This window comes from Ambystoma mexicanum, chromosome 6p (genome assembly GCF_040938575.1).
Source record: "Ambystoma mexicanum isolate Mex_15411 chromosome 6p, UKY_AmexF1_1, whole genome shotgun sequence".
In the NCBI taxonomy this organism is placed as follows: domain Eukaryota; kingdom Metazoa; phylum Chordata; class Amphibia; order Caudata; family Ambystomatidae; genus Ambystoma; species Ambystoma mexicanum.
The window spans coordinates 1,105,622,626-1,105,643,195 of record NC_090935.1 but is presented as its reverse complement, the minus strand read 5'-3'; the positions used below and the strand labels follow the sequence as shown (position 1 = coordinate 1,105,643,195).

Here is a 20,570-nt window from a genome sequence, read left to right as displayed (position 1 = left end):
CGAGGAAGAGGACTCGAGCAATGTTGCACAAGTAGTTGGTTTGTTAAGGCCAATGACCCATACCTGAGGGAGGCAGATGGGCTTAAAAGGCCTCCTCAGGTGCAGGACATTAGATGGAGGTGCAGCTGGAGTAGTAGTAGTGATAGCAGCAGCAGGAGTAGAGCAAGTTGTTTGCAGTCCAAACAGAAGTTGGTTTGAAAGAGAGCGCACTGGGACCATTGTGAAGCAGATTCCAGCTGCTGGTCCTCAGAGGGTGCTTTTCCCCCCTGAATCTGTAGTGCTGAAGTTGCGCAGCGGAAAGTGTGTAGGAAGACTGCTTTTCCCTATTTGAACCTGATTGCAGAGACTGCGCAGCAGGAAGCATGCTGGAGACCATGGCTGGAAATTGGTGTGCAGTCGAGGGTCTCTGGCGCGAGACGAGCACTGTAACTGCGTTGCAGAAATGAAGACCACTTCACTGACAAAGGGTGCCTGTTCAAAGGGAGCCAGAAGCAGTTAAAGTCCTGCAACATGCCAAGGGAGCGAAGATATACAACAGAGAGTGTTACTGAGCATTCTGCTCCCTTACGCAAACAAAGGCTGGCAACTGCAGCCAAGGAGAATCACTTGGGTGCGAGTGAAAGCATTATTAACCCAACCGTTAATTGTCGGACTATGGAATAGTGCAAAAGTAGAAATCGCTTATGAGTAAATCTCTTTGAATCACACAAATTGAATACTAAACTGAAGAAAACTGATGAAAAATGTGTTTTGCTTAAGTGATTCTAAAGTGGACATTAACTGAAGTAATTTATGAAGCAGTTTAAAACATTGTAACACTGCACCCAATTGAATGTTAATAATTGTGAATTCCAGGGAACAAGCCTTGCCCAAAGCCGAGAGGGGATGTAAGCCTTGCCCAAAGCCAAGAGGGGTCCAAGCCTTGACAAATCCTAAAGAGTTGTACAAACATTGTCTAAAGCTAAGAGACAAACAAGACGACATACAATTAAGCCTCTTTGGGTGGCAGAAAGGGAAGGGGTGAATGCACGATTGAAAAAGCTGGTTGATTGTGACTGGTCCATAAAAGCTAGTGTAAAAACTCACATTGCCAAAGCCAAAAGGAGGAAAGTTAAAATTGCATCCTTAATGGCATTTTTGGTTGTTGATGTTGCAGAGAGACAAGAGTGGCAAAGAGTCTGCCCTTCTGGAAGGTACATATTCAGAAGAATAGTGCCTGGCTTACTCGGAAGTGTTGAGGGGGCACTAAAGTAATCTTGTCTTTTCTAAAAAAAAGTTGTTGAAAGTCATGAAGGTGAAAACCGCTGAAGCTGTGGTAAAACATTTGGTTGTTAGTAGATTTAAAACTTAAGAAGCACTGTTGAATGTGGAACACAGTCGTGCAGGCCAGTAAGCCCGCATGGTGAATCCTTGTAGAAGTGGACCTGGTTTGAGTCAACCAGGTGGAAGCAGAGGTGCTGTGAAGTCATCCTGACAAAAATGTAAGCTGTTTCCTTGAATCTGACCAGATGTGTTCATAAGTTGATGCAAAGCATCTTGACCAGGAATATCAATGATGCTATTTGATGAAGTAGAACTTATTATTCAAGGAGGTAGAGAAAACCATCTTTAGAGTGAACATTGGTTTAACAAAACTGTCTTTGATCAATTGAAGAAGCCAAGAACGGTGCTGTACCTTTGTTGCAAAACCGGATTTCCTCCTTTTTTTTTTCTTTGTTGAACATTGGAACTGAGTCTAATTTGAAACCTGGGAAGGGGAGTTCACCCGGGTTATGAATAGACTGTGAAAAATGCAATTGTTGATGTTGTGAATTGCCATATGTGTATTTTATGTATAAGTGTGAGGGCCAGATATCCTTTTAGTGTTTCCTTTAATTTATGATAGGCAGGGAAGTCCTCTTCAGGAAAGGGATAGTGAGTTTACTGAAACCTATTTGATAAAATGTATTTTGAGAAATCCTCTAAAGATTTTCTGCCTAACGTTTCTGACCCCTCACACTATGCTGTTAATGTGGTGGGGGTGGAGGGTGCTAGCAGGCGGAAGGTGCCAGTGTGCATGCAGTCAGTGCATGTAGTGTGATGAGAGCTATAAAGATCAATATGTTTGGTGACTAGGAGGGGTAGTTGTGCTTCATGTCTAATGCTGCTATGTCGTGGTGTCTCTAATGATGTCAGCTACATGGCTTCTTGGTGCTTAGTCAAGGCTGTCAATAGAGGTGTCCCTGTTCATGGCATGCAGGTCTTCATCCACGCAGGGATAGGTCTACACATCTCTGGTCTGTATGGCTGGCTGCGTAGATACCTCTCAACATACTTATTAATCATGGGTCCAGTGGGAACCGTCCTAAATAGAATGGGTGATTGCGGTGTCATCTTGCCTTCTTCCTTGTCATGGATTTAGTAGGAGGCGGAGGGGGTGGTAAGCTTCCTCATCACTGCATTTCTGGAAGTACTATTTCTCTTGGTGCCTTGTGATTTCATATTTGGCATGGAGATTTGGTATTATAGCGCTCTGTGCCTAAGTATGTGCATGCGTCTGCTCATTTCATTGTGGTCGAAGTTGGGGAGTGCAGTTTCAAAGTGCTTGTGTACCTTTTTATTGGCGTGTTGATATATATGTGTGTGTTGTGTGTGTATATTCACTAAAAAACCCTTAGTTAAGGTGCAGTGAAGTTGTGGAGATTTAATGCAACAAAATTCTCAAAACTCAGCACATGTGGGAAGTCCTGACCAGCTTAACTCGGTGCACTCCTATTGATGTCCCCCATAATGCCTTTTTGTAGATCATTGTGACTATCTTCTCATATAATAATGTATGTGCTCATGGGCTTTGGAACTTGTACACACTGAGAAGCTGGTCATGGCTTCCCACATCTGCTGAATTTCAAGGATTTTATTGCCTTAATTCTCCAACTTAACTGCACCTTAACTATGGTGTTTTCAGTGAATTTCAAGGGTTTTATTATACCATAGCTTTTTTTACGTGCCACTTTGCATGTGCCCACAATGTTTCTTTTAGATCCAGTATATGCCGTGGCCACTCTACATGTCTTTTGGGCTCACTTGCTCCAGGAACTTCAGCCCTGGCCAAGGGCTCTACCCACTGCATTTCCTGCTCACTAGCAATAGCCTTCACCCATGACCTTCGGCCATGTTCTATTTAAATGTTGCCCCAATAGCTTTCTTCCACTCCCACTAGCAGTGGCCTTTGGCCATGGTCAGTGCCCACGGCCTTTGGCCAAGGCCACTGTACACATTGCTCCAATAAGGTTCCTAAACTGGCACACTAGCCATGGCCTTTGGCCACGGTCCCTTAACATTTTGCACCAATGATGGCCACAACCTTTGGCCCTGTCCGCTTTCCATATTGCACCATTCGGTTCCTTAAAGTAACCCAGAAGCCATACTCTTCGGCACATCATCCACCTCACTGTGGCTGTAGAATCCCACTTTTGTAGTCTCATTTTTTTTAAATGTTCCCTTTTCAACTTTTTACCATGATTAGTATTATCCCAATAATAGTAATGTGCTACAAATAACCCAGATTATCCATAAAATAACCCTGGTTATTTGTGCGGTGCATTTTCTTTCCCGAACCCATTTTTTCCTATACCCCAGTTATGTGACGCGGCTAACTTGGATTATTCCCGTAGTAAACCGGTTATCTCTCACATTGATAAAAGAAAAGGCAGCTTTGAAATTTCTGAAGGGTTTCTCTGCTTCAAAGCACCATGGGAGACATGGCTATAATTTTGGGAGATATTCGAACTACTGGAAATCGAGTCAACGCTTCCTGCCCAATGTGTTTCATACCTTGTCCAATTCTGTCCATGCGGATTTTGCTGTGTGCAGACATTATTTTTACTTTTTCCATTATGGCAAATGAATGAAAGGTCGAAAACCGCTTTTAATAACTTTTTTGTTTTTTTTTTAAAAGAAATCTTTCCCAAAATGTCCGGTCTTCGGGAAGGTGGGGGTGAGAGGATCGATACCTTTTTGTTTGCAAAATATCAGCCAAATCAGTTGTGCAAGTCGAATTATTCGCAATTCACCTTTATGATAAATGGCAGTGCCTATTGTGACTTCAAGCAAAGGTTTTATAAAATGCATGCATGGAAAAATAAAATGTTTTGGGAAAAGCAGTATTTTGTAAATCACCCTTTCTCCCAGGAACGCCCCATATATTCAATATTCAGAAAAATGAACGGTTTAATTCAAAGCAAAAAATATCAGATCTGTTAAAGCTCGTAGGTGGTAGAGAGGCCTGCATGACATTCAGGCCAATATGAATTGGGCAGGCCATTGCCTAAGCAAAATAAATGCCCTGCTACATAACCAGAGCCAAGGTCTTATGGCTTAAAAGTACATTAATTGAGTCATGGAGTGTTGTGAGATTATCATATGCTTGCTAAAATGAATGTGTGACTTTGGCAAAGCTGACCAAACAATCACTTTTTGGTTGACCCCAGGTCCCTCAATATAACTGGCCCCCAGAGTTTTAAAGCATTGCATAAGTGCAAATGGCTTTTCAAAGCAAACCCTAATGGGACAGATGCCATTTATCCCAGATCACATGAAGGAGAATGGGGAATGGGTTAAGTGGATTTGAAAGAATCTCTGCTTCTTATGACAGTCTAACGTGAATTTGACAGGAACCACAAAGTGTCATATCTTGTCCTCCCATTGTCCCATTTCCAAACTCGTATGTGCATTTTTGTGACATAATACTGCAGGCATATGAAGATTATTATATATGTGCGTTGTTAGTTGACTTTGGCCGAAGTCCGAGACCACAATCCTATGCCATGATTGTATTTTAACAACTTTCCGACAATTCTTGGCCTCCTAGCACTCTCCCCTTGCCTCGGCTCACCTGCACCCAAGCGTCTTTAGCTCCAGCTTGGTGCACAGGTGACTGTTTGGGTCTGCATCCCGTTTTGCCCATTTGTGCATTTGTAATTGTATATTAACAACTTTTGGTCCATTCTTGGCCTCTTTCCCACACTAGTGTGCATGCTTTCCCCTTGCCTCGGCTCCCTGGCACCCAATTCCATGTTCCCAGCTCCCGAACTCCATGATTGGGCCTGGTAGCCTATTTTGCCTATTTCAGACTCTGCATGCAGGACAGCCCCCTGGCTAAGTGCCCCAAGACAAAAGGCAGCTCCTGAAGAAACTGTTCTATTCGGTTTGTCTGTGTTCACCCGGGAAGCCTGCCACTGTCAATCAGCAGCAACCAACAAGGTGTTATTCCCTCACCCCAAGACAAATGTACATCATCCACCATCCCTCTGGGCTCCTCTCCACACTGCTCAGGTTCTCAACCTAGGGAGACCACAGCTGGTGCGACCAGCCAGTTGTGTGGGACCTAGGAAAATGACATTGAAGATGAACTCTATCCGAGATTAAGGTATGTATACCTTGCACCAAGTCTGTGGACACAGGCCGCATGCATGGCCACTCATCCATGCACTATAGAATGCAGCTATGGCTACGCAATTCCGGTCTTGCAGCTCGCCTAGCTGTCCACACTGAAACCCCTGGCATGCCTCAACACATTTGCCATTAGAATACAGCAACAAACCACCAACATTTCGGTCTAACTGGGCACACATCGAGTCTTTGACACTAGTACTGTATCCTAACCACCAACCGTGCCCGCCCATGTTCCCGACCTCCGGGCTGCTTGCCAGAGCATAGCCAGCCCTCCTAAGTCCTAACCTGGCAAAATACACAAACCAATCTTAAAATTAACTCTTAGAATCTCCCACACATGGGGCCTCATTCCGAGTACGGCGCTAACCAATGGCGCTATTAACGCCTTGGTTGACGCCGTACCCGGACCGGCAGCGCCTTGGTGGATGGCGGAATTACCGCCCCATTCCAAGGTTGGCGGGCGGTAATTCCCCATTCACCAAGGCTCTTCCCCATTCCCAAATGAGCCCCCATAGGGCTCAATGGGAATGGGGAAGATGCAAATAACGGTGACCGTTCATTACGGTCACCGTTATTGGCTTGGAGGCCCCTTTGCGCCCTCGACTTGCTAACACCTGCTCAAAGCAGGCGTTAAGGGCGAGGGCGCCAAGGGAACTCTGAGTATGGCGGTAAGGGATCACCGCCACCGGTCTCGTTACCGGTGGCCGCTATCCCTTACCGCCATACTCGGAATGAGGCCCATGGTCTTTGGTCCCCAAGGGTGTTCCAACTACAAAGCACACTGAGGCTATACAAATGGTGAAATGGCGCTATATGAAAGACTAATACAATACACTGGAGTGCACCTCAGCCAGAGGAGATTGGACCTGTTTCTGTAAGTTAATTGACGCACGGGTATACAAAGAAGTGGCTGCTGTTCTTCCTATAGAGCTGGTCTACAGTCCCTAGTCTTTCCGCAGAAAGAGGACTTGATCCGCTCTGTATAGTTTTTCTCTAGCCTGGATTCCAGTGCTTATACCCTGGGTGCCAAGCACACCGTAAGAGCAATTCATGTTAAACAAATGCACACCGCATGATTGTGGAAATATAGGAGAGATGGTCATATTAAACCAGGATTCCAAAAACCTACCTAATCAATGGTGAAGGAGAGATCTAAAATTAAGGTTTGTACACCAGGCTAAAGCCTTTACTGGTAGAATTCTGACATGTTAAGTTCACTTTAGGAAAATATGTAATACACGGCTGTTCAAAAGAGCATTCTATGATGCCCATTCACTCCTATGTACAGGGTGAGCTGGTTTTATAAGAGCCATTGTTTAGCCCTTCAGCTTCTTAGCTTGTTTTATCATTTTGTTTGCCAGTAGGCTTTTCCATTTGTACTTATTGAATTTCTACTACTGCAACCTATGGGCTAGATTAAAGTTGAAACATGGTATGAAATACAATCAGTTGACCTGCTTCCAGGTTACCACTTAGATCAGGCAGCTGCAGAATCTAATCTACAGTTCTGTACACTGTTGCAACACCTATGTGGAATTGCCTCCAATAGTTAGATGGGCGTTACACTACGTGCCACCTAGGGACAGGCACCCCCGAAAAGGACAGTTCTTCCCCAGGGTGAGTTAAACATAGCCGGGTGGCCCTCCTTTCCATTCCAAGTCTGAGCATTTATATATTTAGTTCTTAACTTGCGAATGCTGTTGAATTATCTAACCCTTAGGGACGGTGAATACCATCCTCTGTCGAGTGTTCAATATTGCAACGCTTATCTTAAAGAGTCGAGCCATAAGAATTTCAAAGGTGTTACACATGATTGTTCTGCCAGAGCAAATAGGTTTCAAGACACTTGGCCCAGCCCACGAGAATTCCACTGGGACTTATTATTCGCTTGAGTATGGAAACAGTCTCTACTTTGTGAGAGACTATCTTTGTTGCCGGTGTTGTCTGTTACTGGCGAGTGAGCTTTTTACCCTTTAACATCTTTGAGTATCTATTTACCTTTTCTCTAACTGTCCGCGGGCAGAGGATTTCCATGTGTCGCACAATATGTTAATTGAAAATGTTTATTGCAGTGCAATGTATCCAGTTTGGGGATAGTCTGTCACAAAAACATGACCGTTGGAAATGTCTATGGTTCTCGGAGAAAGCAGCTAGGCCAAATAGTCTTGGCCTTCTCACAAATCATCATATGAGGAAAGAGGTTGGAAAGGTTTAATGTAGGGACTCCCTTTTCTGCTCAGTCAGTACCAAGGTAGGTAGCGGTTACCCCTCCTAGAGCGCCACCTAGTGAGCCTTCTCAGAATCTCTATTTCTGGGTGACACCTCAGGTTCCTGGTTTCCTGGATTCTTCTGAATTATTGCATTTGGAATGCACTTTATCCAGCATTCCATTACATTTCTTTTAACCCAATTGCTAATAGCCCTTTGCACGCAGATGAGGACTATAGGGTTTCAGTTCCTAACCTCAAAATAACTTGCTTTTGCCATCTATGCCAATGTCTTGTGCAAAACCTGCCAAACCTCTTAAATCTTGGACGTCGATATATGCACATGTGTAATTTGCTTACCTGGAGATCACCATTACAACGATCTTCTTTCTTTCTGAAAGATAATTCAGTCACTAGACAATGCAAATGTCACATTGGCATTCACAGTAAAGCAAGACAACGTAAGGATTTTGTTGCAGCAATACTGATGGTACTGTAAATGTATGTAAGACTGTGAAGAAGTCTGTTAGCGTGGGAAATAACTTCTCGTATCCCTTCTATAGACACACTCCCAGTCCAAGATCTGTTATTTTTTTCTTTTCTCCAGTTTCCTAACACTTTATCGATTGATACCGCCTTGGGAAACAAAATAATTCAACCCAACAGCACTGTTGCACTAAATGATTCTAGGTAGCTGTAGTATTTATTTGTGTTTATTTCAGTAAAGGGCATCATTTTGAATATTAGCACCCGGGGTGGGGTGAGCAGCCAATCGGGTTCCATGGATCGCAGGCTGAAACAGCTGATCTCAGCCTGCATTCCACAGAACCTGCAGGCTGCCTTCCCCACACCAGACCATCTTCTCCCCATCCTCTTTTCCCTTTTATAATATTCTCAACCCCCCCTCCCCAGCCTGACTTAGCTGATTGTGGCAGCGGTGACACCTGCCACCGCTGCTGCTTCTGTCTCCCTTTGCCGGTCACAGCAGAAATAGTAGAGCATTCCATCTCGTGGCAGCCATCTTGGAACTGTAAGTTGTAGGAAAGAACAGGATGCTGTGAGGCATCCCGTTCATTCAATGAAAATACCCTATCATCAGCACCCTGAGTTACCGCTTTGGTAACCCAGAGTGTTAATGGAGCTGGTAATCCTTTCCACAGGCCACACCTGGCGGTGTGCGTGGGGTGTAACGTCCAGGTGCCCTCATTAAACTTCCTTGCTTCGCTCTGGCCTTTAACTCTGACTGCCGGACTGTTCCCTCGCCCCCTGTGTAGCCCACAAACAGGTTATCAATGCCATATTAATGACTTACAAAATAGGAAATAAGGGAGGCCAGAGACAGTACTAGGACAAGGAGCCTTTTCATAGGAGCACAGTTGGATTGAATCGTGTATGCTGATTGGTGAAGTGGTAAGAATAGCAACAACAATTGAGGAGGGGGACTGCAGGACCGAGCATTTTTAACATTGGCAGGATTTTCACATTACACAGAGTAGACTGAGGGTAGAATGCAGGACAGGTGGGTTGGGCAGTTCGTTTGGAAAGGAGGCTGTGGTGCTCCTTACATTACTGGAAGAAAGTACATCACTACACTGTACTTCAAGAACCGCTTTCTCTTTGAGCCAAGGCTGGGCTTCTGAATTCCGAGTCTAGCAATGGCCAGTCAATGTTCCATATCGCCACTGTGAGCATGAATGAGAATTGCAGTAGATTGTCTACTTTTTGTGGGTGATGCATGAAACCATTCTGGCTTTCGAATTTGTTGGGCGAACAAGCTGTGTTGTTCTTTGAGATAGGTCTTCAAGTTACAATTGAGTCCACCTAGAATTTGACATTCCCCAAAGGAAAGTTCTCTTTCCGTTTGCGAGGATTCCATTTATTGGTGCTTTATAGGTGCTCCGTTACACCAGCCCTCCCTATAGCAAACCGATTCAAAATAAGTTCTACTTGGGGAGTCTTGGACATTGTGGATTGCAACAAAATATTTTTGCTGTGGGAGTCGTTTACTGTAATTCTCTGTGCTCCGAGCTCGAAAGCTCTGTAGATGTAGGCCTTGAGCAAACTGGAGTGTCTGGTCATGGCCTTCATGCCACTTGCCTCCACAAGTGGTATTAATACTCTTGCGCGTGGAATTCACGCTAGTGGAAGATGACGGCCTGACATTTCGGCGTACTTAAGCTCAAAACCGGACAACCTACAAAAGTACTCTGCCTTTCTCTTAGTCCTGATTTCCACCTACCATATGAGGACAGTGCAGAACGTGAAGAGACGAGGCAAGTCCAGCATGTTCCTTCTCCCCCAGGAATGATCCTCTAGGCAGACCGGTTGTGCTTGGGTCTTTGAGTGGCCTTCCTGCAAGCTGAAATGGTGCCAGCCTTCTTGCTATTTCTTATGTTAAAGTGGCTTGCCTGAAGGGGGAGGGGGGCATTGTGAGAACGCTCAATGAGAAACCATCATCTCAGTCTTCTATTGGGGGCAGCCCTGGTGGGGAACCAGTCTTCTATTTTATTGAGTTCATTATTTTGCATAGTAGAGGAATAGTTTTGGTAGAGCCTGGGTTTGTTGGGTGCCATGCTGTGATTTCTAAATGAGTTGATGGGAAGGCTCTCCAGCTGCCTCTTTTTAAATCTGTTAGCAAATCCATCCATGATTGTAGGAATCGTCACTCGGTTACTTCTTGGTTAAAACTTAGCTGGTGCAGGAGTTAAAAAATATATGTGCTCGAGTTAAAAAATATATATGTATTCCTAAATGCATATGAATCCAGCAGAAAGGCTGTTGAGCTTCTTTTTGTCTGGCAATAACTTGACATTCTAAACGAATCCTGGAGATGAGCTTGTCGAAATGGTGTCATTTGTTTTGTGAGTCGATATCTCTGGGTTTCCTATAAAGCTTCATACCTGGAGTGCGAGAATAAAGCTGCTGCGTGTCTTCTTTCTCCCTCTGAAGATGGCTGCTCTTCCAGATGGATGGCCCCGGGGAGGCCGCTCGTGCAGGCGCTGTGTTTTAGGCAACTCGTCAGCTTTACACACGCTCCCATGGAAAACAGCCCGAGATCAGCACTGCCACGGAAGATAATTGAGGCACTGGGAGGAAACTTGCCGTTACAATGCCTTGCCTCGCCTGTCCCCCACATCCTTTGCCATCTGCTATCCTTAATGAACGATGGCAGATAAAAGGCAGATTGTGCTGGATCTCGCCTGTTAGTTCCGCATAATGCATAGAAGTTTGTAACAACCGGTTTGCAGAATTTGTAGAACGATTTTTCACTCATGCATAACACTGTGTTTGCTTGGTGGTAAAACTGCGTCACACTCACCCAGCGCTCGCTTTTATGGCAGCCAGGCTACTGATGGGCCCTTGAGGCGTGGGCCTGCCCTCTGTGGGAATGCATTTTAGGTTGGCCTGAGTGAAGAGCGTAGATGAGCAGTGTGCTGCCGGGAATACGTTGGCACTCTGAAAGGTCTGTGTACACCGGCTGGCAGGAAACTCTTCCCAGAAAGCAGTGCCACTGGAATGCGTAAAGTGGGGACAGACCATGGCACCTCCAACTCCCCGGCAAGCAGGGGTGCGAGGGCTGGGATAGCACATCTAGATACGGGTGGGTAGGGCACAGTATGCAGATGCCCAATGGTTGAGTGAAAGGTAGTCCAGAGGTAGGTAATTAATGCAGGGGTTGGTGGTACGGGTTAGGGACCATCTACATGGGGGGGGGGGGGGGCAAAAAGGATTTACATGGGCACACCAGCATTGCCAGAATTGCACGAAGTGCGTCTCGAACACAGATCCTACATTTCCGCCATGGATTTTTTTCTTCAGGACCCATTTGTAGACATGAACATGCTTGCATCCGGGAGCGCTGGTTTTTCCTCATACAGTGCAAAGATGTAGATCCATTTATTTTATTTGTTTGCTTGTTAGATGCTTATACAGGAAGTAAATACTGTTTCAAAGCACTCACAGGGCAACAGGGAGGGAACGGGATGAGCAACAATTAAAAACATACCAAATATTAAATACAGTGGGGGGTGGAGGGGAGGGAGTGTTCAGAAAATGCAAGTGCATAAGGGTGGGGGAATGGGATAGGTGCTGGGGTGCTCATGGGTGAGCAACTGGTGAAGTGCAATGAAGGTAAGTGCAAGCCTCCAGGGTGAGCCGAAGCAAGTGCTCAGGATACAGAAGCTGGGGGAGATTGGTGTGGGAGGTCAGGGCCTCGAGGATGCATAAGGGCCCTGAACACCAAACAACCAACTGTGAGATTAGCAGATGAGGGAGGGAGGGAGGGAATGAGGAGGTAGAGGAATGTCTTGAGGAGCTTCTGGAATTTAAGAAAGTCCTGCTCAAGATGAAGAGGGAGGGGGGAGGCTGTTCCAAAGAAGGGCGCCTGCTGAGGAAAGCGATCAGCCGCCTCCTCTCTGTTTAGCGTAATGTTTTACACACAGAGTTGGTGCCAGAGGAGCGCAGAGGTCTATAGGGGGAACATTTAGTAAGAAAGAGCAGATGGTGTGGTCCCTGGCCCCAGACAGCCTTGTGGAAGATACAGAGGGATTTTAATTTAATCTGTGAAGCAACTAGGAGCAGGTGAAGACTTTTTAGGGCAGGAAAGATGGGGTCCCTGAGCTTGAGGCCAAGGGTAAATCTTGCTGCCGGAATCTGGATTAGCTGGAGGGGTCGCAGAGTGGAAGAAGGTAGGTTCAGAAGGAGGCTATTGCAATAGTCAAGCCTAGAGAGAACCAGGGCTCTGGTAACATTGAGCTTCTGCGGGAACGTGAGGAAAGTTATAATTTCTTTGAGAAGGAAGAGCTGTAAGTGGGACTTCTTGGCAATGTCCTTGGTATGAAGGAGGAAGGAGAGAGAGTAGTCGAAGATGACTCCAAGGTTTCTGGCTTCAGAAGAAGGATCAGTGGGGAGCCCAAGGAGGCAAGCCGCAGTGAAGGGAAGGAGGAGGGAGCAGGTGACCAGATGGGAAGGATCTCAGTTTTACAGGCATTGAGGCAGAGATCATTGGAAGTTCACCAGGTCTGGATGGCAAATAGGCAGTCCGGGATGATGGAAGGTGCAAGCGGGTCAGCAGGAAGTTTGAAGAAGAGTTGTGTGTCATCAGCATAACGCTGGACGTTTGGGGAGAAGGAGAGGAGTTCCAGCTGAGTAAGGTAGATGTTAAAGAACCAAGGTGAGAGGATAGAGTCCTGCGGGACACTACAGGTGGAGAAGGCAGTAGGAGAGGAGAAGGTGTCCATGATGACTTGGGAGGAGCGGTCATTTAGCAAGGAGGTCAGCCAGTCCAGTGACTGCTCCGAGATACCAAGGGTGTCATGGAGCCTTTGTATGAGGATGGAATGTTTGACCGTGTCAGATGCAAAGGAGAGATGAAGAATGATGACAGCTAGGGAGTTGGAGTCAAGGGATTCAAGCAGTTCTTCATGGATGTTCAGAAGAGCAGTTTCCGTGCCTCTGGATGCTCTTAATCCATATTGATGGTTGTGGCGACCACCAACAAGTTCAGTGTGGGAGTTGAGTTGGGACAGGGCCAACTTCTTCTCAATCTCAATCTCTCAATCTCAATCTCAATCTCTCGATCTCAATCTCAATCTCTCGATCTCAATCTCTCGATCTCAATCTCGATCTCAATCTCAATCTCAATCTCTCGATCTCAATCTCTCGATCTCAATCTCTCGATCGAATCTCTCGATCGAATCTCTCGATCGAGATCTCGCGATCTCTCGATCGCAATCTCTCAATCTCTCGATCGAGATCTCTCGATCGAGATCTCTAGATCTCTCGATCGAGATCTCAATCTCAATATCTCTCGATCTCTCAATCTCAATCTCTCGATCGAGATCTCAATATCTCTCGATCTCTCAATCTCAATCTCTCGATCGAGATCTCAATCTCAATCTCTCGATCTCTCGATCTCTCGATCTCAATCTCTCGATCTCAATCTCACGATCTCAATCTCTCAATCTCTCAATCTCAATCTCTCAATCTCAATCTCTCAATCTCTCGATCGTGATTGAGATTGAGATGGAGAGATTGAGATGGAGAGATTGAGATTGAGAGTTTGAGATTGAGAGATTGAGAGATCTCGATCGAGAGATCGAGATATTGAGATTGAGATCTCGATCGAGAGATTGAGATTGAGATCTCGATCGAGAGATTGAGATTGAGATCTCGATCGAGAGATTGAGATTGAGATCTCGATCGAGAGATTGAGATTGAGAGATCGAGAGAGAGATTGAGATCGAGAGATTTCGAGAGAGAGATTGAGATCTCGAGAGATTGAGATCTCGAGATCGAGAGATCGAGAGATTGAGATCTCGATCGAGATCTCGATCGAGAGATTGAGATCTCGATCGAGAGATCGAGAGATTGAGAGAGATCTGAAAAGAGTGTATGCTGTGCCAGGGAGTCCAATTGTATGTTCGTCACGTAGGAGGAGCAGGTTGAAGGAGGTTGAAAGTAAGGAGGAACAGAAATCGGCCCATTCAGAGAGGAACAGGGAGGTAGCACCTGGAAGCTGGTTAATGGTAGCAATGGTCAGGCTGGAAGAGGGTGAGATCACCAACTTTCATACCAGGCTCTCAAAGGAAGAGTAGAGCTGAGTGGGTAGGATGGAAGAAGGAAACCACTTAGGGAAGATTAAGGCAACCCGATTGCCAGCACAGTGAGGACGTGGCTTGGAAATGATTTTAAAGCCATCAGGTAGGAGGGAGTCAAAAGTGGTGACTGAGCTGGCATCGAACCATGTCTCAGTAAGAGCAAGAATGTCAAGGTCAGTGTCTTCAAGAAGGAGGCAGATATCAAGAGTGTTGGCTGAACAGGTGTTAAGAGTCGCCAGGTGGAGACGGTCTCTGCCTTTGAAGGTCTTCTAAGGTGGAGTACAGCAGCGTGGTACTTCAGTCAGAAGGGGGCTAGAAGGAGAAGTAGGGGGAGAGGCAGGAGAAGGAAGAAAGTTAATGAGGGATGGCAGGATCTGGTCAAAGAGAAGGAGGTTGGCCTGAGGACCCTGCTCAAGGATAGTGCCAGTATAATAGACATTAATGATGCAGCGAGATGAGAAGAAGCTTGCCAAGAGGACTTCCCACTTGGTCCCAACATTAATCGGAGAGGATGTGAAAGGGGAGCGATGGAGATGAGATGACAAGTCCATAAATCTGCAGAGGGGGGGATAGAGAAGACAATATCAGTGAAGATCTCTCTGGTGGATGCACTGACTTGGATGTCTGCGATGGAAAGGCCAGGATTTGCACCTAGGATGTCTTCTTCGCTTTTGGTGCTTTTTTTGTCCAGATTTCGTGAGAGGGGCGATAGGTGATAGTGTAGCAGTTAGAAGAGATTATGAGTGCCATCTTAGTGGCAGAGGAGAGATGAAGGAAGAAAAAAAAAGGGGGGTTGCACTGCACAGTCCAGGCACTTACTCACAGGCGGCTTAGTGGTTAAGGAGGGCACAAATACAAATGCAGAGCAATAGGTGGGGGTACAGGGTTTGATTTTCAAGACTGAATACAAAGCAGTGCACACGGGGATGCGTGATGTTAAAGCACCACCACCTAGATTCCATTTTACATAAAGAGAAGAATACAATGCAGTGCACAAGAAACCAAGATGTAAAGCACACCCACCTAGATTTGATTTTACAAAAAAGAATGCAATGCAGTGCACATAAACCAAATGTAAAGCACACCCACCTAGATTTGATTTTACAAAAAAGAATACAATGAAGTGCACCGGGGGATGCGAGAGTAAAAGGAGAAACGCCCTGTGAAATTAAATTACCAATTGAAGAGCACGGACTGCTGCAGGGATGAAAAGAGAAGGTTGGGGGAGAAGGCAGAATAGGAATGGCAGTTACGGCTCAGGTGATAGCTGGAGGAGGCAGTAGGACAGTTCAGCCATCCCTCATGTTGGCACAGAAAGGGGGCCTGGGGTGCAGTGTTCCAAGTTCATGCAGGAGCCGATTGTTCACAGGAGGCTGCAGCATTGTTTGTGTTTGAGCAATAGGAAAGCCGGTCAGATAGCACAATGAGCTGAGCGCCCGTTTCTGACATGTGTGTGCAGCCTGTTGATGCTGGTTCAAATGCCAGCAGGGCCAATTTAACCTTTCATCCTGCCGAGGTCGATAAATTGAGTACCATGCAATACCATGCTGTGGGATAATATCAACTGTTATCTCAGCGCTCAGATGCCTGTGGGCTTGCAGCACTATATAAAACTAGATATTATAATAAGGTGGATGCCCATTCGACCCCAACCAGGCACAGAGAAGTTCAGACAGGGCCTTGATGTGGGCCTTTTTGGAGGGTGGCTAAACCCTGCCGGTGTCCTGATTGGGCACAAGAAGGCTGCCCTGCCCAATTGTGATGTAGGAGGCTGCGCACTGGGCTTGGGGGTGAGGGGTGCCTGGCTGTAGCGAGTTGGAGGTGGCAGCCATGTTGTAGGGCCTCGGGCCTCAAGGTGCCTGTGATTGCTATGCGCCCAAATTACATTCACCAATCAACCAATGCTGGCCTGCTCCACACGGTCATTCAGGACACATGGGAGTGTCAAGGCAAAGGATGAAATCTGCTACTTTCACACGACCAACAAAACCTTTTTAAAATAATTGATGTTGTTCTCGTATTATTTTGCAAAACGTTGATTTCATTATTTTACCGCTTCTTGATGATGGCTGTAATAGCTCTGCTGGTGTAGAACGAAGGCTGCCTCACAGCATCAATCAGGGAGGAGAGCCGGCTGTGTCTTATTGATTGTCGATGGGAAAGTAGTTTAGTAGCCAAAGAAGTAGTCCAAGAAGTTTAGTAGCCAATGTGCCTGCCAAGAGGTGCGTCTGAAGTCCTCTTATTGTGCTCAGGCTGCTCTCTTGTCCAACAGGTTCCCAATATCCTTCAGCCTACTTTTGAAGAAGCCATGGAGTTATGAAAGAGCAAAAGCTATAACGACCCATGTGGTCTGCTTCTTTGGCCCTAGCTCTAGTGGGTTTTTTTTGGTTTTGTGATGTAAATTTAATGTGTCCAGAAAGTATGCACAGAAAATGAATGGGCATTAATTAAGTAGGTAGGTGAAAATATAGTGCATCCTATCACCTCCAAAAAGGTATATTGGTGCGAAACTCTTTTTAACATATCCACGCCAACCACTTCAATAAAGTTACTTGGGGGGGGGGGGGGGAATAAGTCTTGAGGTGGCATCTTTATACCAGGTGGTTGGTAATTGGTGGTTGTGAAAGTGCGTTCCACAATTTAGGAACTAACCCTGTAAAAGAACGAGCAACCCATCATTGAAATCTAAATTTAGGAGACTAATGGCTTCGCTGATGCAGTGTCCGGATGTCTCCCTGGTGAATAGAAAGAGAGACTGTTTTGGCTGAAAGAAGGACCTGAGTAAGGGGCATAATGAGCCGAGCCAATCACCACACCTGGAACTCCACTCATTTGGCCACAGGCAGCCAATGTGAAGTTTAAGTGCCCTGGAAACCTGATCTCTGTGGTTTAAATGCGGCAATCTAGTAGCTGCATTGTGACTATATTGAAGCTTTATCATCGCCTCCTTTGGGAGACCCAAGTAGACGACATTACAATAATCTAGACGCATTGAGACGAAAGTATTGAGCAGCTGAATCCTGTCAGATTTGATTATTTTCATTATCTAGTCTACTGAGCTCAGGCTTTACCAAGACTTCCTACCTATGGAACATTAAAAATGAACTGTTACATTAATGTGTATCTTTCAGCATTTTAGTTGCACATGTCATATAAATAAATGAGCCCTCCGGTGCCCATTTTTCGTTTCTAGCCAGGGGTGGACTGACCACTCTGGAGATTTCCTGGTGGGCCACTGCACCCTGGGCCCATTTTGTTTCTCACAGGAAAAGGGTTGGGGTTGCCGAAAATGTGTAATATGGGGCCATTTTGAAAATTATTTCTAGGGACCCTTTTGGTTCCCAGTCCATCCCTGTTTATAGGTGATAGCTCTTGAACCTTTAGTTTCACCACTAGGTTGGAAATACTCACGTTCTAAAATGCATCTTTTTGTGCTGATTTCATTGCCTTTTCTTCAAGTTAAAAATGTATGTTTTGCAAAATGTTCTTTTCTTGATGCATTTTCAGTTCAGTGATTTTTCCTCTGCTGCCCTCCTGAAATCCTACTTTCCCACCCTCCGTTATCTTTCAATTATTGGTCCCCACACTGTAGCCATGCATTATTTTTTTCTTATAAAGTCTATACCCTCCCTATCCTCCTTTTTACCCTTCAGGTATTCCCCACCCCAAACTGTTCTGGTTTAAAAAAAAAAAAATCTTCATCCTAGTGTTGTCGCCTCTCTCTGATTATTTTTGCTGCTCGGTAAATTGCCCTTTATTTTCTCACTTTTTGTTTTCACGCTTTCATCAAACTGTCTTTTGAAATTGTAATTTTTCTAACTTTTATTTTTATGTTCACCACAAGAAGCTTGGTTTTCTGAGGTGGTTGAGAGCTACATACGAATCCACTGTCTTTGTTTAACATTTCAAGCGTAGAATACTTATAGGCTCATATTCCCGCTCTTGGAAGATGCCTCACACAGTTCAGCCTTTGTTGGAATCTTTGACATGCTGTCTCTTCTCTTTGTCGAAGGATGAAGAGGACTCTTTCGTCATGAAGGCCATCATCCATGCCATCAACGACGATAACGTTCCCGGCCTACAGCATCTGCTCGGATCGTTGAACAACTACGACGTCAACCAGCCCAACAAGGTTCAGTATTGAGTGCATGCTCTCATGGTAGTTTCCAATGCTGTCTGGACCAGAATGCATTAAGCACTGTATCCATGCAGAGCCCCTTCCGTCCCCAACTTCTATCCTAATGCACATCTAGTCACTTCCTCTGGATTTGAAATTGCCTCTGGATAACGAAGCAAATGTACATTCACACCTATGTGGGACCAGAGGTCTCTCGAACCAACACTTAAAATTGTTTATTTCTTTTTATGAGCAGATAAGATTGTATAGTAGGAGGTTGTTTGATTTGCCAATATGCGCAACCTGTTTTACGTAAATCCATGTGAAGTACAACTTGACAAAGGAAACGTTGTTTGCTACAAGGAAGCAGGTTACTCCAATCCCTGGTTGGTAAAATGTAATGTAATTTAATTTGTCATTTGTGTAGTGCTTTTTCCACTGGTATGACCTCAAAGTGCTATAGGTGAGCGCCCTTGTGTGACAGAAGTCCACGGTATGGTAAATTCGTCAGCAGAGTTTAAAATGCATTGTGTATTTTAGCCAATACGACGGTAGATGGGGTGGCTACGTCTGTTAGATACCCATGTGGAGCTGGCAGGTGGATGGGTGCTGTGAGGTAGTTAGGATAGTATTTGAGTACAGGAGTCTTGTGTCCATGTAGACCGAATTTGTGTCATGGGACATAGCTGCTTTCTTATGGCAGAGGTGTTGTGCGATGTCTTAAAATAGTGCCGATGTGTGCATGTGGGTGGGTGGCCGTGCCTTCGGCTATCTTCCAATCAGTGGAGTGCGATACGTTCTAGTGTGTCCTGGCTGGTTTCTTGGTTTTGTAGCTCTGGCATGGATTCCGTCATGTGCTCTTTTGGAATGTATTCTCTCCGTTGTTAATTGCAATTAATGGCTTCTTTGCTGCCTTGGCCTATCTGAAAGGTGGTTAAATAACCCAAAGTGTGGCATGGTTTCATCAGGATTTGGAGGGGAAGCCAAGTCTTGAGGGCCTTGTGGAAGGCCAAGTGATCCTCAAGGCAGCTGATGTGAAGGGGAATTGAGCTCCAGATGTGGGGGCTTGGACACAGGAGGATCACTCAATTCTAGTCGGTTTGAAGGGAGGGATCACAAGGAAGAGTGCAGGGCCTGATCGTAGGTTTCTTTTGGGTTGTTAACGGGTGAGCTTGTGTGGAAGGTGTTCCGGGTTTATCTTGTGGGACGTGCAGTAGGTGATGCACACTGCTATGAAAGTGGCCCGTTGCCTGAAAGGGAGCCAGTGGAGGACGGACGGACGGAGGGTGGGTGTGATGTGTTCTCTGGGGCCAAGGGCCAGGAAGAGCTTAGCTGCTTGACACATTTTGAGAATTGTGACGAAGTGGAAAGGCACCATTGCTTATCCACATTGCATTTTTTTGGTTGCTGTATAATGGTGTGCTATTTTCTGGGCCACGATGTTACTGTAGTGCCCGGCTGAAGAGAGATAATCCCATGGGTTCTGTTTCCTTGATGCTTAGCTATGCTGGCATATCCACGGGATATGCCACTTGGGATGCTCTGGACAATGCACACTGTTCACCAGCCTGTTTGGTTTATAAAAAGAGCATTGCTGTCACTAATTTTGCATGCTCTCCGTGGTGTAATAAGATGGTAGAATGGTGGTGGTAGTTCCCGAATAGGCGTGTGATCTGCAAACACCCTTATTGTTCAAATAACTTGTTTACAATTAAACTACAAAAAAAATCCTTCAGTGACATATCAGTAAAGTTGAATGTCAATTACTGTAGCTGAAATTTTGCAGACATTTTGCAGCGGCATTGCGCCGGCTCTAAGGTAGGTGTTTGTGGCTGAATTGAGCATGACCATATCCATAAGGTTGAGGCCAGGGTGCGTGCGAGTGGCATCAAAATGGTGGCTGCTCTTCTTGCTGTTATTTAGGGGGTCCAAGTGGGGGCGTTGGAATTCTACACCACACTGCTTCCCTGGCTCATGGAGTGCATGATTACGGTCACCTCTGCCACACTCCCAATTCCTGTCCCCTTTCTTGCATCCGTTACCATTGTAACCACCCTATTTTATCTGCTCTAGCTAGAGGTCTAAGCACCAGATTGGGTCTGTTTTCCCACTGAAAGGATATTTTCTTTGTCTATGGCGTTCTAGTAAAGTACCACGTGATTTCAAAGTCACATTGAAGTTTTTTTTTCCCGTTTTAGGAAGAACTGCTAAAAT

General features: G+C 45.5%; 1 protein-coding gene across 3 annotated transcripts in view; it reads left to right on the top strand.

Annotated features, from left to right (window-relative positions):
- DAPK1 (death associated protein kinase 1) overlaps positions 1 to 20,570 on the top strand; it is a 986,032-nt gene that overhangs the window by 572,810 nt on the left and 392,652 nt on the right. For all 3 annotated transcript variants that reach the window (XM_069625713.1, XM_069625714.1, XM_069625715.1), the window contains exon 12: positions 18,252 to 18,371. In XM_069625713.1, the coding sequence (XP_069481814.1) occupies positions 18,252 to 18,371 (120 nt within the window). The remainder of the gene's footprint in view (positions 1 to 18,251; positions 18,372 to 20,570) is intronic.